Below are 14,519 nucleotides of genomic sequence, written 5' to 3'. Positions count from 1 at the left end.
CGGATAGTCGAACCTCGGATTCAGAGGAACAGTGTGGTTTTCGTCCTGGTCGCGGAACAGTGGACCAGCTCTACACCCTTAGCAGGGTCCTAGAGGGTGCATGGGAGTTTGCCCAACCAGTCTACATGTGTTTTGTGGACTTGAAAAAGGCATTCGACCGTGTCCCTCGGGGAATCCTGTGGGGGGTACTCAGAGAGTATGGGGTACCGGACCCTCTGATAAGGGCTGTTCGGTCCCTGTACGATCGGTGCCAGAGCTTTGTCCGCATTGCCGGCAGTAAGTCGAGCCCGTTTCCAGTGAGAGTTGGACTCCGCCAGGGCTGCCCTTTGTCACCGATTCTGTTCATAACTTTTATGGACAGAATTTCTAGGCGCAGCCAGGGCATTGAGGGGGTCCGGTTTGGTGGACTCAGGATTGGGTCACTGCTTTTTGCAGATGATGTTGTCCTGTTTGCTTCATCAGGCCGTGATCTTCAGCTCTCTCTGGATCGGTTCGCAGCCGAGTGTGAAGCGGCTGGGATGGGAATCAGCACCTCCAAATCCGAGACCATGGTCCTCAGCCGGAAAAGGGTGGAGTGCTCTCTCAGGGTTGGTAGCGAGATCCTGCCCCAAGAGGAGGAGTTCAAGTATCTCGGGGTCTTGTTCACGAGTGAGGGAAGAATGGAGCGTGAGATCGACAGGCGGATCGGTGCAGCATCCGCAGCAATGCGGGCTCTGCATCGGTCTGTCATGGTGAAAAAGGAGCTGAGCCGCAAGGCGAAGCTCTCAATTTACCAGTCGATCTATGTTCCTACCCTCACCTATGGTCATGAGCTATGGGTAGTGACCGAAAGAACGAGATCGCGAATACAAGCGGCTGAAATGAGTTTCCTCCGCAGGGTGTCTGGGCTTTCCGTTAAAGATAGAGTGAGAAGCTCAGTCATCCGGGAGGCGCTCAGGGTAGAGCCGCTGCTCCTCCACATCGAGAGGAGTCAGATGAGGTGGCTTGGGCATCTGATCAGGATGCCTCCTGGACGCCTCCCTGGTGAGGTGTTCCGGGCACGTCCAACCGGGAGGAGGCCCTGGGGAAGACCCAGGACACGCTGGAGGGACTATGTCTCTCAGCTGGCCTGGGAATGCCTTGGGATTCTCCCGGAAGAGCTAGAAGAAGTGGCCGGGGAGAGGGAAGTCTGGGCATCTCTGCTCGAGCTGCTGCCCCCGCGACCCGACCTCGAATAAGCGGAAGAGGATGGATGGATGGATGTTCCATATTCCTGCCTGCAATGACTGTTTAAAGTCTGTAATTCATAGACATCAGCAGGTGCTGAGCATCTTCTCCAGTGATGCTCAGGCCTCTAGCGTAGCCATCTTCAGCTCCAGCTTATTTTGGGGTCTTGTCCCCTTATGTTTTCTCTTCAATTTATGGAAGGCATGCTCAATTGGATTTACATAAAGTTATTGGCTTGGCCATTCAAGAATTTTATATTTTTTATCTTTGAAAAACTCCTGTGTTGCCTTAAGCAGTATGTTTGGGATAATTATCTTATTGTAGGATGACGCACCATCAAATGAGTTTAGACGCATTTACTGGAATTTTTAGATGTTTCTATACACCTCTGAATTCATGGTGCAGCAGCCATACAATCCCAAACCATAACACTCCCAACAACCATGTTTTAACAGATGGGTGGTATGCTTTAGATCTTGGGCAATTCCTTTTGGTCTTCACACTTTGTCTCTTCTGCCCACGAGACCTTTTTCCAGAATTCTGCAGGCTCTTTTAAGTATTCTTTTGCAAACTGATCTAGCCATTGTGTTTTTGTGGTTAACTAGTGGTCTGCATCTTACAGTGTGGCCTCAATGTTTCAGACTCATAATGGTGTCTTTGACTTTCATTGGTATGACTCTTGCCCTCATGTTGAACAATGGCAACTACAGAAGCAAGGGTAGGTATCTTATGTCTGCATTAATGAAGCAATGAAACATACCCAAGTACAGTAATCACAAACACTTGTGTTGCCAATTGCCCCATACCCTTAAACTAAAAAGTCTGTAATGTGCACTTTAATCACATCTGAACTGTTTGATTTGAAATTTTAAAGAAGAGTAGATCAAGGAGAAATGTGTCATTGTCCAAGAAATTATGGAGGGGACTGTATATAATGAATGCAGGCTGAAACTGCAGACTGCCAGTTTTAACTTAAGTGTATTTAAATCCAAATTGGTTAAATAGCTTATGAATTACAGCACGTTTATATGTTATACCCTCCTTAGGTTAGGTTAGGTTAGGTTTCTTTATTTAGTCATGTTTACACAGGAAAACATGAAATTTGCCCAGGAAAACATGAAATAGGTAAAAAAAAGAAAAGAAATTGGACAATTGATGGAGAAGCTGCTCCATGGCCAGGAGAGGGCAGTTTCCTTATTATATCATTAACAATTAAGCAGGTAAAAGCTCTGGAGCTTATTCAAAGTGGCGGAATTTATATCTGAAAGCTGTGGCTGTGAACTTTCAATATGAGGTCAAAAGAGTGGTCAATGCAAGTAAAGCAAACCACCATTAAGCTTGCAAAATAAAACAAACCCATTAGAGAGGTAGCAGAAACATTAAGAGTGGCCAAATCAACAATTTGGTACATTCTTAAAAAATGAATGCACTAGTGAACTTGGAAGCACCAAAAAGTCTTGCAGGTTGCAAAATTCTTTACTTGGTGAAGAAACATCCCTTAACAACATCTGTCCAAGTCAAGAACACACTCCAGGAGATAGGTATAACACTGTCAAAGTCTACAATCAAGAGAAGACTATTAAAATAAACACAGAGGGTCTTACCACAAGATGCAAACCACTGTAAGATTAGGAAGGAAAGATTAGACTTTGCCAGAAAACATCTAACAAGCCAGTACCATCTTGGAGCAGTATCTTTGGACAGATGAAACTAAGACCAATATGTACCAGAATGATGGGGAAAGTATGGAGAAGAGAAGAAACAGCTCATGATTTGAAACATACCACAGCATTTGGTGATATCCATTGGTTCTAGACTTTAAGCAATCATTGGCAGCACAGGATTTCAACCAATTATTGAAAATGCTAATTATATTTATGATAATGCTAATTTGTTAGATTACTTCTGAGCCCCTGAAAACAGGAAGGGGGTGTTAGGAGGTGGACTATGTTTAAAATGGCTATATTTTCTAAAAGGCTCATGTATTTATGCTAAACCCCTTGAATTAAATTTAAAATTGGCTGTTTCATTTTAAATTCATTGTGCTGGCATACATTGCCAAAGTTATAAAAACTGTATCATTGTTCAAATACTTATGGACCTAACCATATGAGGCAGCCTGCAAGTTTGTTTAGGTAAATGATTTGTTGACTACAGGTAGTTGGGTGTGGATGATTCTTTAGTGTACTTACACCTCTTGCTAAATTCCTTCTCTCTCCCTCCCTCTCTTAAGAGGAGATTGTGAAAAACTTAACACCTTAAATTAGTAGGTTAATTTTAACTGGAATGTCTAAATTGGCTAGAAACATATAGCCGACAGAGTCTTTTATATATGCATGATTCTTTACTGCATGATTTGGGTCATAATTAATGGCGATGATATCCAAGCATATTTCTGCAAAAAGAGTTGAACTGATTAAAATCTGCAATTATGCTACAAATTTACATTCTAATGTAATTATGTACTGCAGTTTGGATTTCATCAGTATTCCTATTATGGATTTTACTGCTACACATATGCTGAAACTTCTCATTACGTTTTGTCATAGGTCTGAAATATACAGATATGAGATGCCAACAGAAAATATGCATAGCCTCTGTGAATAGCATGGAGGGCCTTCAGCACAAATCAACCCTAGAAAGTGAACCAATACATCACTTAGTAAGTCACACACACTCACTCATAAGATTCAACCCACACAAACAATGTGACCCAAACTAGAAATTAAAGGAAAAGTAATCTAATTTCACAATATTGTATAAAATTCAAGGCCTTGGACTTCATTTGTGAATATTTACTTGCAAATAGTTGTGCATGAGTGCTTATATTGATAAGCTGTGTCCAGCTAACAAGTGGCTTTCAGGACCAAGGGTACTAACAAGGTGGCAAAGGACAGTCTTAGGTGAAATGTCAGGAATAGAGATAGACCTACACTGGCAGAGTGAGAAAAACTATACCGGATAGCATGGGAATGCAATGGCCACTGAGCAGTACACAATGTGATGTAGCATGGGACAGCAAAAACATGCTTTCCCAGGGCCTTAGAGACCAAACAACTGAGATGGAGTTAGGGATATCTCAACCTTTGCTCATAGAGAAACAAGAGTGTGAAAGAGAGAGACACACAACAGTTAGGTAAGAGAGAAGGCTGCAAAACCTCCTGGACAACAGGTGTCTGGATGTGCTTGACCATGCAAGGTCAAGGTTAGATAGGACACCTAAGTGGGCAGTACTCTACTGTCCAGGTACTAGAAACCATCAGCAGAAATTCTAGGCTGGTATTCCTGCAGAAAAAGAATTATCGGCTTGACTCTTGAAGCAGTTCTGAGGCTTGGCTGGGTGTGACTTCAAAAGAGTAAAGGATAAGTTCAGTATTTTACAAGTAAAAATTATTTTTTCATAAACATGGAATGTACAGTATGCAGTTGCCATGAAAAATTGTGTTCTAAAGTTTAACATTTCCTACAAATTTTAAAAAATATCACCCTCATTAGTGCTTTACAATGGAGGCTAAGGGGGCATCACTGCAAAAATAAAGCTTAAAAAACTTAACAAATACGTCCAAGACAATTGACAAGTATTGAGCAGAATCTTAAGATTACACACAAATTGTAAAATAGTTTATACTTTTTTAACCTAACACACAACAATATTAAGAGTTTTAGCCATTTTAAAATAAGACCTGTGCGCACACCATCTCAGTGTTTGTCTTCATCAGCAATAATCTTTCACCAACTGCCAAACACCAAACCCAGCAGGACGTGACTGCTTTTTGATTGAAGAAAGCAGTATTGTTCACTTCAATAATGGAGGTACTTTTACAGTTGCTTTCTCAAATCTCTTCATACAGTCAACACAACATCAACTTATGTGGGTCAAACTGTTAAGCATTTCTCTTTGCTTTCATACAAAATGCAATCAATGACTAAACACTTCAAAATTCATGGATTCCTGTCTCACTCAAAATCCATCAACATCACAACATTACATTTTCAGAGGCCATTTTGCACATGCCTACATATTGTCACCAAAACTCCTAACAAGACATTCAAAACTGAAATACGACAATTTGCTAAATTACTATCAAGACCCTTTCTAAAACATATTGTAAAAACCACATAAAATAAACAAAATATGTCAATTGACACTAGATCAAACACAGCTGGTTTGTGTTAGTTGATTATCCAACCAGATGTTTTGCAGTAAACTGATCTCATTGTCATCCATATATAAGAGGTCATCTTTGGAATGTCTGCTGTTGTACACATGGACCAAGCAGGTCAACAACGAAGAGGAATTGTTGCAGGAAGAGGAAGAGGGAGAGGCTAACAAAGGCAAGGAAGAGCAGGGGCAGTGGTCGCAGATGAAATAAGGACTAAAGTCATTGACCATGTTATCAATCATGGACTCTAATACAGAGAGGCAGGGTTACGAGTGCAGCGAAACATGCAGCGAGCCACAGTCGCATCAATCCTAAGAATATTCCACCAAACCAGCAGATAGGATGCAGTCATCTGTAGTGTCAGAACTGCTCATTACAGTATGTGCTATATAGAGTTGGTTGACATGCACTGACTATTGATTTTTGTCTTCACAGTAGGATACAAAGATTACCTTGCACAGGGGGCAGAGGTAGAATTTTTAATGATGAGCAAGAAACTGCCATTGTTGACATGGTCACTGCTAACAATGCCATACGACTCCATGAAATCCAGGACAGAGTTCTGGCAGACAACACAGTGTTTGACAACGTGATAAGTGTCAGCACATCAATAATGGTCAGAGTGCTACAAACGCAGAAACTAACCATGAAGCACTTATACACTGTCACACTTGAGAGGAACAGTGTACATATGTGAAGGAACTCGGATACTAATTTGTCCAGGTAACAGGTCTAGTCAATATAAAACTGTTGTGTCTCATTCTTTAGTGGTTGTGGCTTTGAAGGTGAAACATTATGAACATAGGAGTCCAGGGTACAAACCCAGTCCAAGCCCAACTACATTGCTACTGAGTAAGACCCTTGTAAGCCAGAGTTGCTCCAGCAGGATTGTGCCTCTAATTGACCAACTGTATGCAGCTTTGAATAAGGCTGTCTTCCTTACAAGTTCCACACAAACTTCTGAAATACATAACACAAAGGTATATAGAGCTATGTATGCAGTAATGCATGCTACTGTAACGTAACGGTATTTTTACCTGTTAGAGGATCATGGAGTTGGAGGCTATGCAAACAGGCCATGTGATCATCTTTGTGAATGAAGCCGAGTTTAACCTTGCAAAACAACGGCAGCGAGGACGGAATATTATAGGTCAAATAGCAACTGTGCAAGTTCCAAGACAGGGAGAAGCCAACATCACAATGTGTGCAGCAATATGCAATGATGTTGTTTTGCCACACAAACCAGTCATTGGCCCATACAAATCAGAGCGCCTCATTTTGTTTCTCAATGACCTCTACAGGACACTGGTTACAGAGGATGAGAGAGAGCGGGCAAGCAAAAAGGTGTTACTACAAGTATTTGTAGCGGTGTGGGATAATGTGGCATTCCATCACTCCACTGCAGTCACAGAATGGTTTGCTACACACCCAAGGATGTCCTCATTGTTTCTGCCACCATACTCCCCCTTTCTGAACCCCAGTAAGAAATTCTTTTCTGCATGGAGGTGGAAAGTTTATGACCACCGGCCACATGATCAGGTGTCATTACTGGATGAAATGAATGCCAAGATATTTCTTCATAGCAATGCCAAGGATGGATCAGGCATGTGAAGAGATACTACCCTAGATGTTACTACCCTAGATGTATTTCCAGAGAGAATATCAGTTGTGATGTTGATGAGAAATTGTGGCCCAATCCAGAGGAGAAGATGGATTAGCATTACAGTGTGGTATGTTACAGTTATAGACCAACTGCAAGTGTATTTTGTGTTGGGCATATATTTTTTTAGTGTATGATTATGAATGAATATTCTGTACTTATAGTAGACCACAGACAGGAATAAAGTCCATTGACATATACTGCTGTGTGGTTTGTTCATTCCTGGACATTTCATAGAGTACAAAATTGATCTGTTGTGTAATACAATGTTTGCAACAAATAATGTCAGTTACTTTACAGACGATACTTTCATGATGATCCATATTACATTTTAAGTAATGCTGTCTGTTGTTAGTGTTTTGTAGGCCTTTGTTTTGTGTATGATGTAGTGTTCTTCCATAAGGACAAAGTGCTACTGTTTTGGTGGTGTAGTGCATTTAGGAGGAGAGCTTAACTGTTTTGGTGGCTATAGTGCATCTTGGCAGAGGGCTTAATTGTTTGGTCAGTGTTTTGGTACTGCTGACTGTATAAAGAGTTTTCAGAAAGCGACTTCTGTATTGCAGAATCTGTCTTAGCAATTGAACAAAAAACTGTAATAAAAAGCCATTGAACGGGTTTTTTACTTTTCCCTTGGCATTGAACAGGCATTGAGTATCATACAATTTCAATGGTATTGGAATTGAATTTCCAAATTTTTGGTATTGTCACATCCTTAAATAGGTAGAATCTCTTTCCATTGCATGTGAGCAGATGAACAGCCAAACAGAACAGTATGGTATTATTAACATTAGTATAGCAGTAACAGAAAAATAGTGTGAGAATACAATTAACATAAGAGACACAAGTTTTTGAGTGAAATGTTAAAGACACAACCAAAGGATCACCATGAAAAAAACATATGAAAAGATGAATGGTAAAAAGTAAATCAGAAAATGAATATACCTGCAGGGAAACTAGGTTCTCAGATAGCATAGTATACAACATGTCTTTGGCCTCTTTTGCAGGGATCATTGCAAAATCTTCTACTTGTTTCTGTTCAAGGTGTCGCTTCCGCAAGAGCAGACGAAAAATCCGTGCTGAACGAGATCCAAATCTACAACAAAAACACTGTGTAAAAGAAGAGCCATAAAAACAGCAGCACAACTAAACTTATAGCTTATATCAATGTTTGCACTTCTTTGCTGGCTAGTGTGATACTTATATGATAAGTAGTAAATGCTGCATCTTACATTTTTTTGTATGCATTACCTCCAATACTGGCAATTTTTTACAGTTAACTGAATACTGGGATAGGCATTGTAACTACTGAAAATACTGCAGGTTTTAAGGTTTGCTGTGTATTAATTCTACTTTGACCATTATTTCTTAACACATGCCTTGTGCATTAAGATTTATAATAAAGCAACACAAATTTCCACACACTTTCTGTGTATACCTACCAGAATATCTAACTTGTATCTTCACGATACCTTCTAAGCACTTCATGCGGGTTATGTCTCCTTTTTTCACTAAGATTATTTCTTACGGAAAACAGAACTTGATTAAACCATAATTTAAATAATTATTTTGACCAGTGCATACTTACCTTTCCTGAACTATAGACTCCAATGTAGCCCTAGAAAGACAAGCAAGGGCCTTTTGCAAGTCTGAAAGTAGGAGTTAAGGTATAGCTTCTGATGTGTTACACATAAAAAGTATATTTAAAATAAAAAAAGAGGCAAACAGAATCACAAAAATGAAGTATATTTTCTGCATAGCTATACTATTTACCAATCTCAGAATTTAACAATAAAAGGATACTGATAACATACATACCACCACCGCTTTCTCCAGACTTTCCAACAAACTCCATCTAAAACAAAACCATGATCTTCAATCTGTATATTCCTTTTCTCCTTTGTTTTGAGCTTCAATTCATTTAATAATAATATGTTTCAGAATCAAAAGAGGGTATAATTAATAATTGCTCTTCAAAATCAATCTGAGAGATAAGTGGTCTTGCCATTAATTTTTAAGTGAGTTGGATTAACTACTTGATTTGGAAATTTAACAACAGGCTATATTTTAGACAACACAGCATTCATGGATTTTGCATTTGCTTCTTGGCATAAGCGTTGAACAAATATTATTAATAAAAACACTTGTTCAAATGCTTTGTAGCATGGTATTCCTCTCACATTCCAAAGTTTGGCACATGGCCACAGAAAATTGAGCATACACTGAGTGATTGGGGAGTATGCTAGAGAGTTTTAAGTTAAAAACATAACATTAAGGAGTAGTGCAAACTTTATATGAAGCATTTTGTGATGTTTCAAGTTACTAACAAAAATAAATTTTCATCACTAATGTTATTTGTATCAGTTCACCTAGTGCATAAACACGACTATGCACGAGTACATGATAAATGGGTAAACAACAAAGCATCTCCAGGGATAAACTTCTGATATAATGACTAATTCAATGTGGATTCCAAAAGTGAAATCATTTTTACCAAAGGTTCACCAGAAAATAAAAAAACATTACAAATTAAGATATATGATACACTTACTGGATCATCAACAAGTAGGGTGAGGTACTGGTCCAAAACTTGCTTTGAAATATTGTATCCTGAAGGCAGTGCTCTAAAAATCTGAAAAAAGTAAATGGTCACGAATGTTCTCAGTTGCAATGATATGAAAAAAAATTAAAATCTATATTCATATAACTGCACCTGGTAAGCAAATAAGCACATTTAAAATAACAAAATCAATTATAATGTGGTCTTCCAGATTAAATTTAACGTTAACCATTCATCTAATTAACAAGTTACACCCTATTTCAGGTGAATGTGTTATAAAAAAAATAATCATTAAAGTTAAATTATTAGCCATGAAAATCCAACATTTTATGTTTTGCACGGAAACTTACATGATACTCAAGCATTTGATGCCCAGTTTTCTGAAACGTTCTACTCACTAACCACCAGTGCACTCCCGCCAGCAAAACAGTTAAGAAAACCTAAGAAGTCATTTATTCAAAAACAAAAAAAGTATTTAAATCACTGCACTCTTTATTACTGTATCAATGGGTTTAGAAGAACAACAAGATCTATTGAGAAACCTGTGACAGGTGTACTGTGCCTACCTTGGAGGGCCATGCCATTCATAAATTATTCATATTCTTTTCACAAACACCAAAGTTATTAATGGCACTCATCTCAAAGCCACTGTACATTGCAAACTAGAGTGACTGGGCAAAGTCATGACAAGTCTTTCAGTTCACTGAGAAATTATTGTTAAGAATGTGCAATATACTAATATGGTCTACTAGCCTTGAAAGTTTTACTAGTATTAAATCATATTACATTCTTCTGGCTGACACTACTGCAATTTACACTACTTTGTACCTTTATACTGTAGCTCTGTTTGATTTGTATAGCATCTTTGGATAAAAATGAAAACATTCTCAAACCCACTTAATCAAATTCAGAGTCACTGGTGGGCAGAAACTCTACAGAGAACACTTGGTGAAAGGACAGGAAATAGAATTCTGATCATTTACACACACCTTTACTCATGCTGAGTCAACCTGGAATTGGCAGTTTTCCTGCCCAATACTTCTTTTGGAATATGGAAGGAAAATTGGAGTGCTTTGAGAAAAAACAACAAAGATGCAGAGGTAAATGTAACAACTCCACATCCAGGCAATGAATTTGGACCCAGAACATTGGATATATGAGGCCTCAGCATTACTCTCTGCACCAATATGCCACCCTCATTCCATTCAAAATTAATCAAGTACAATTTAAAGATCCTTCTGAAACAGGAATGATGCAATTTTTATATTTTTTTCTTGGGTGTATTGTAGTATTAAGTTTGGATAATTTCAAATTATTTGCACATTAAAATCTATTGTAATATCGCCATTCTAATAATAGCACTACATAAAAGAAATGTGTTTAAAAAATTACACATTTGTTTTAGATATTCAAAGTATATTTCAACATTTTCATTAACTATAATGAAAGCTAACGGAATTTTTTTCACAAAGCCTAAAACTCCACAAAAAAGATGCATTAAGAGTAAAATTACAAAGAAAGTTGTGAACTCAAAACTATTACAAAATATATATTATTAAATTTCCTGTGAAAATAAATTTCACACTATTCTGCTTATCTGATTGGGAGAGGCCACTATATTATGAGAGCAGTAAGAGGTAAAACAAATCACTAATTATAAAAATGGTTGAAATAAAAACTAATGAAAATCTGTTCTAACTTGGTCATCATGAAGCATCTGGTTGAATAAAAGATGTTTAAAGTAATGAAAGAGAAAAAGTGAAGGAGTGACAGTTAATAATCTGCTACAGTGCATAAACCATTAGGATGATAATCTCAGAAAATAGAAACCTACAATATTAGGATGATTCAACATGGCAGAAAGGACTAGCTGAAAAGTTTAAATACAGCAGTCACTTTTACTATTCAGATCAAATAAAACATTATTTAGAATATTTTGCACAGCATCCCTACTTGGTTAAAAATCAGATAACGGGATTAAAAAAACACACTCCTTTAAAAAAAAAAAAAAAGTAAATAAATCAAACCAACAAGGATTGTATACTATTAATTTAATTCTCTCCAACTACTTTGGACATCACCTGTTCATTCTTTATTAGAAAATGTTCAGTATTCTTAAGTACTCATGTATTTGTTCACTATTCTTGTTCGCTCAGAACAAAATTACAGTTTTTACAAACTTTTAATCTTTTAAACTTACTATTGGGTGTTAACTTACCTTTCCTTGTGTAGAAAAATTTAGTTTTAACTTAAGAACAAAAACAGGAAATCGTAACTATTATTTTTAAAATAAAACCAACCATCTGTGTCTCAGACCTAGTTCCAACTAAAGCTGTGCTAAGCTTAATTACTGTTCCTGCATCAGGCATTATTAACATTATCTATCCATCTCTATTGATTCATATAAATCTTAAGCACAAAAAATGTTATTTGCCACTTAATAAAAAAAACAAAAAGTCTAATCTAAAACCAAACATGCCTGATAATGACAGATTAATTTCAAATTTACGCTTAATTTATAACATAAAAGAAAAGGTAGTGGCCATGCAGCTTCTCACCTCATTTATCATAATCAAATGTGACGGGTGGCCACGGATATTACCCGGCTGGGACACCAATGGAATGGAAGGATCAGAGGAGAAAGCATTGATGAAGCAGTACCTCCCCTGGGACCCTAGAGGGCTGCCCTCCTGGGCAGCTGTGGCACCATGGATTCCCGGAGGGCATGCTGGGACTCAAAGTTTGGTACAGCCCTGTAGGGTTCCATGGGGGCAACCAGGGGGAGCTGCATAACTCTATAGTGGACTTCCACCTGGGATTGATTCCAAGTAATACTGATGAACCACCCAGGAATGGAATAAAAGGAGCTGCCTCACTCCATTCAAATAGCCAGAGTTGGGAGGAAGTGGACAGATCTTACCAGAAGAAGAGTGGAGGCTGAACAAGGAAGAGAGAAGGAAGAAAGGATAGTATCTTGTACTGTACTTGGGAACTGTGACACTGTGGGGAATGAGACAAAAACGTCCCCCACGGGAATAAAAGTGTCTTGTGTGCTAAACTTGGCCTCTGTGTCTGGTGTGTCTGGGGTTTGGGGAGCTGTAAGCCCTCAGGTGGTCCACACTAATTGTAATCAGTCTAAGCAAATGAATATTAGAGGTGACATGATTGAAGTGTCAAAAATTATGAAAGGAATTAGAACAATGGATCCAGGCTGCTAATTTTACACATAAAATCGTATAATATATAAATATTACTGTTATTTAATATTTGTTGGTGTATGTGCATTTTATATCTTTAATATTAAGTTATTTTTGGTTAAAAAAAATAATATATAAATGTTACTGTTATTTAATATTTGTTGGTGTTATGTGCATTTTAAGTTATTTTTGGTTAAAAAAAAAAAACTGCAGCACGGTTGTTAAACACTGCACTTCTGTCCAGTGAGCAGGCAAACCTCCTTGTTTGGAGCTGCAAATATACTGGCATCTTGATAGTTTTGCTTCACTTTGATACTCTTCCTTCACGACAGCTCCATAACACCTGCGATCTACTTAATTCTTTGCTGTTCAGTTTTATCACCAACCTTGTCTCACATGGCTCACCAAGGTCGGTGGCAACTCAATCTGCCACACTATTTCCCAGCTCCATGAACCTAAAGCTCCACCTGCATCTATGCAACCTGTGCCAGTGGATCTTTACGGATGGAGAAGCGGTGGTGGAGCAGTCTCTCAAAAGCTCCACAATGCAGCCAAACAGCGCTAAAAATTCCAGATCTCCACCTCCACACTCTCCAGCAACTCCTCTGAAGAAGCAAGTAAGTCCATTATAGAGCTTTGCGACATTGGCACTTTAAGAAAGAACGGTAAATTTTCTTTTTGTCCCGATCCTGACACCAATGCAGTGCTGGTGCCGAGTGCCAGAATAGATTCTCTCGCTCTTTAAATGGCTCTTTTAAGTGGCTCACTACCCTTAAAATGATCGCTTACTGCTGCAGGCTTGCTGTTTTTATAGGCACACCTGGCTCTGGTGAACAACAGCTCATACTACTGGTGACTCATACGCACTGTTGCAGCTTGTCAGCACATATTTAGAATTGCGAAGGTTTTTTTTTTTTTTTAGTGCAATAAATTGAAACAATGTTAAAGCTTGACTTGATTTAAACAGGCATACTTACCTAATCATACGGAGTGTTTGTCTGTATGTTAGGGGGCCAAAGTATTACTTTTCACATTTGCAGTAGTCTTCTATCCCTAACCTTTGCAAATGTGAAGGGTGTAAATTCTTCAACAAAGACAGAGGGACATGGTTGGAAACTTATCAAAAGTAGATTTTGCATAAATGTTAGAGTGCTTTTATTCAGACACATGGAATAAATTATAAAGTGGTGTGGTCAAGAGTAGAACTACTAGGACCTTCAAGTCTTGACTTAACTTTATTTTACACAGTGTAGGTAAATAGAATGAACTAGCTTGTTGAGCTGAATGACCTGATCTTGACACAACTGTTGAAATGTTCTAATGTTTGAATAATTTCCTTCAAATGTTTTAGTCTAGTTTTTACAATGGTAATACTAGTTTTTACAATGGTAATAGTACAAAAACGGTATTAACTTGTGCAGTCAATGGCATTGTAATGTCTTCTGTTGGAGGAAGTGTTTTAATTGCTATTTTGTTAGATTTAAGGACAGCTATTGACCATACATATCTATTATACAGCTTTTAAATTATGCTGGACCATCTGTTCTTGCATTAATATAGTTCTTAATTATAAAAGCAATTCCAGTATGTTCAGAAATGTAAAGACAGAATGCCACTGTAAGTTCTGAAATTATGATGTCACACAGTACTGAGATAATAACTGATTTCTCTTTATATGCTACAACTGGGAGATATAATTAGAAAACTCAATATTCATTTCCAATTGCACTTTACAC

General features: G+C 38.1%; 1 protein-coding gene across 4 annotated transcripts in view; it reads right to left on the bottom strand.

The window, feature by feature from the left end:
* Positions 1-14,519, bottom strand: part of polr3c (polymerase (RNA) III (DNA directed) polypeptide C) — a 96,739-nt gene that overhangs the window by 38,693 nt on the left and 43,527 nt on the right. For all 4 annotated transcript variants that reach the window (XM_028794854.2, XM_028794853.2, XM_051923651.1 and 1 more), the window contains exons 8-11: positions 9,578-9,658; positions 8,830-8,881; positions 8,615-8,675; positions 7,972-8,122 (exon numbers count right to left, since the gene is read on the bottom strand). In XM_028794854.2, coding sequence (XP_028650687.1) covers positions 7,972-8,122; positions 8,615-8,675; positions 8,830-8,881; positions 9,578-9,658 — 345 coding nt within the window. The remainder of the gene's footprint in view (positions 1-7,971; positions 8,123-8,614; positions 8,676-8,829; positions 8,882-9,577; positions 9,659-14,519) is intronic.

This window comes from Erpetoichthys calabaricus, chromosome 2, assembly GCF_900747795.2.
Source record: "Erpetoichthys calabaricus chromosome 2, fErpCal1.3, whole genome shotgun sequence".
Taxonomy (NCBI): Eukaryota; Metazoa; Chordata; class Cladistia; order Polypteriformes; family Polypteridae; genus Erpetoichthys; species Erpetoichthys calabaricus.
This window is presented reverse-complemented; position numbering and strand designations above follow the sequence as displayed.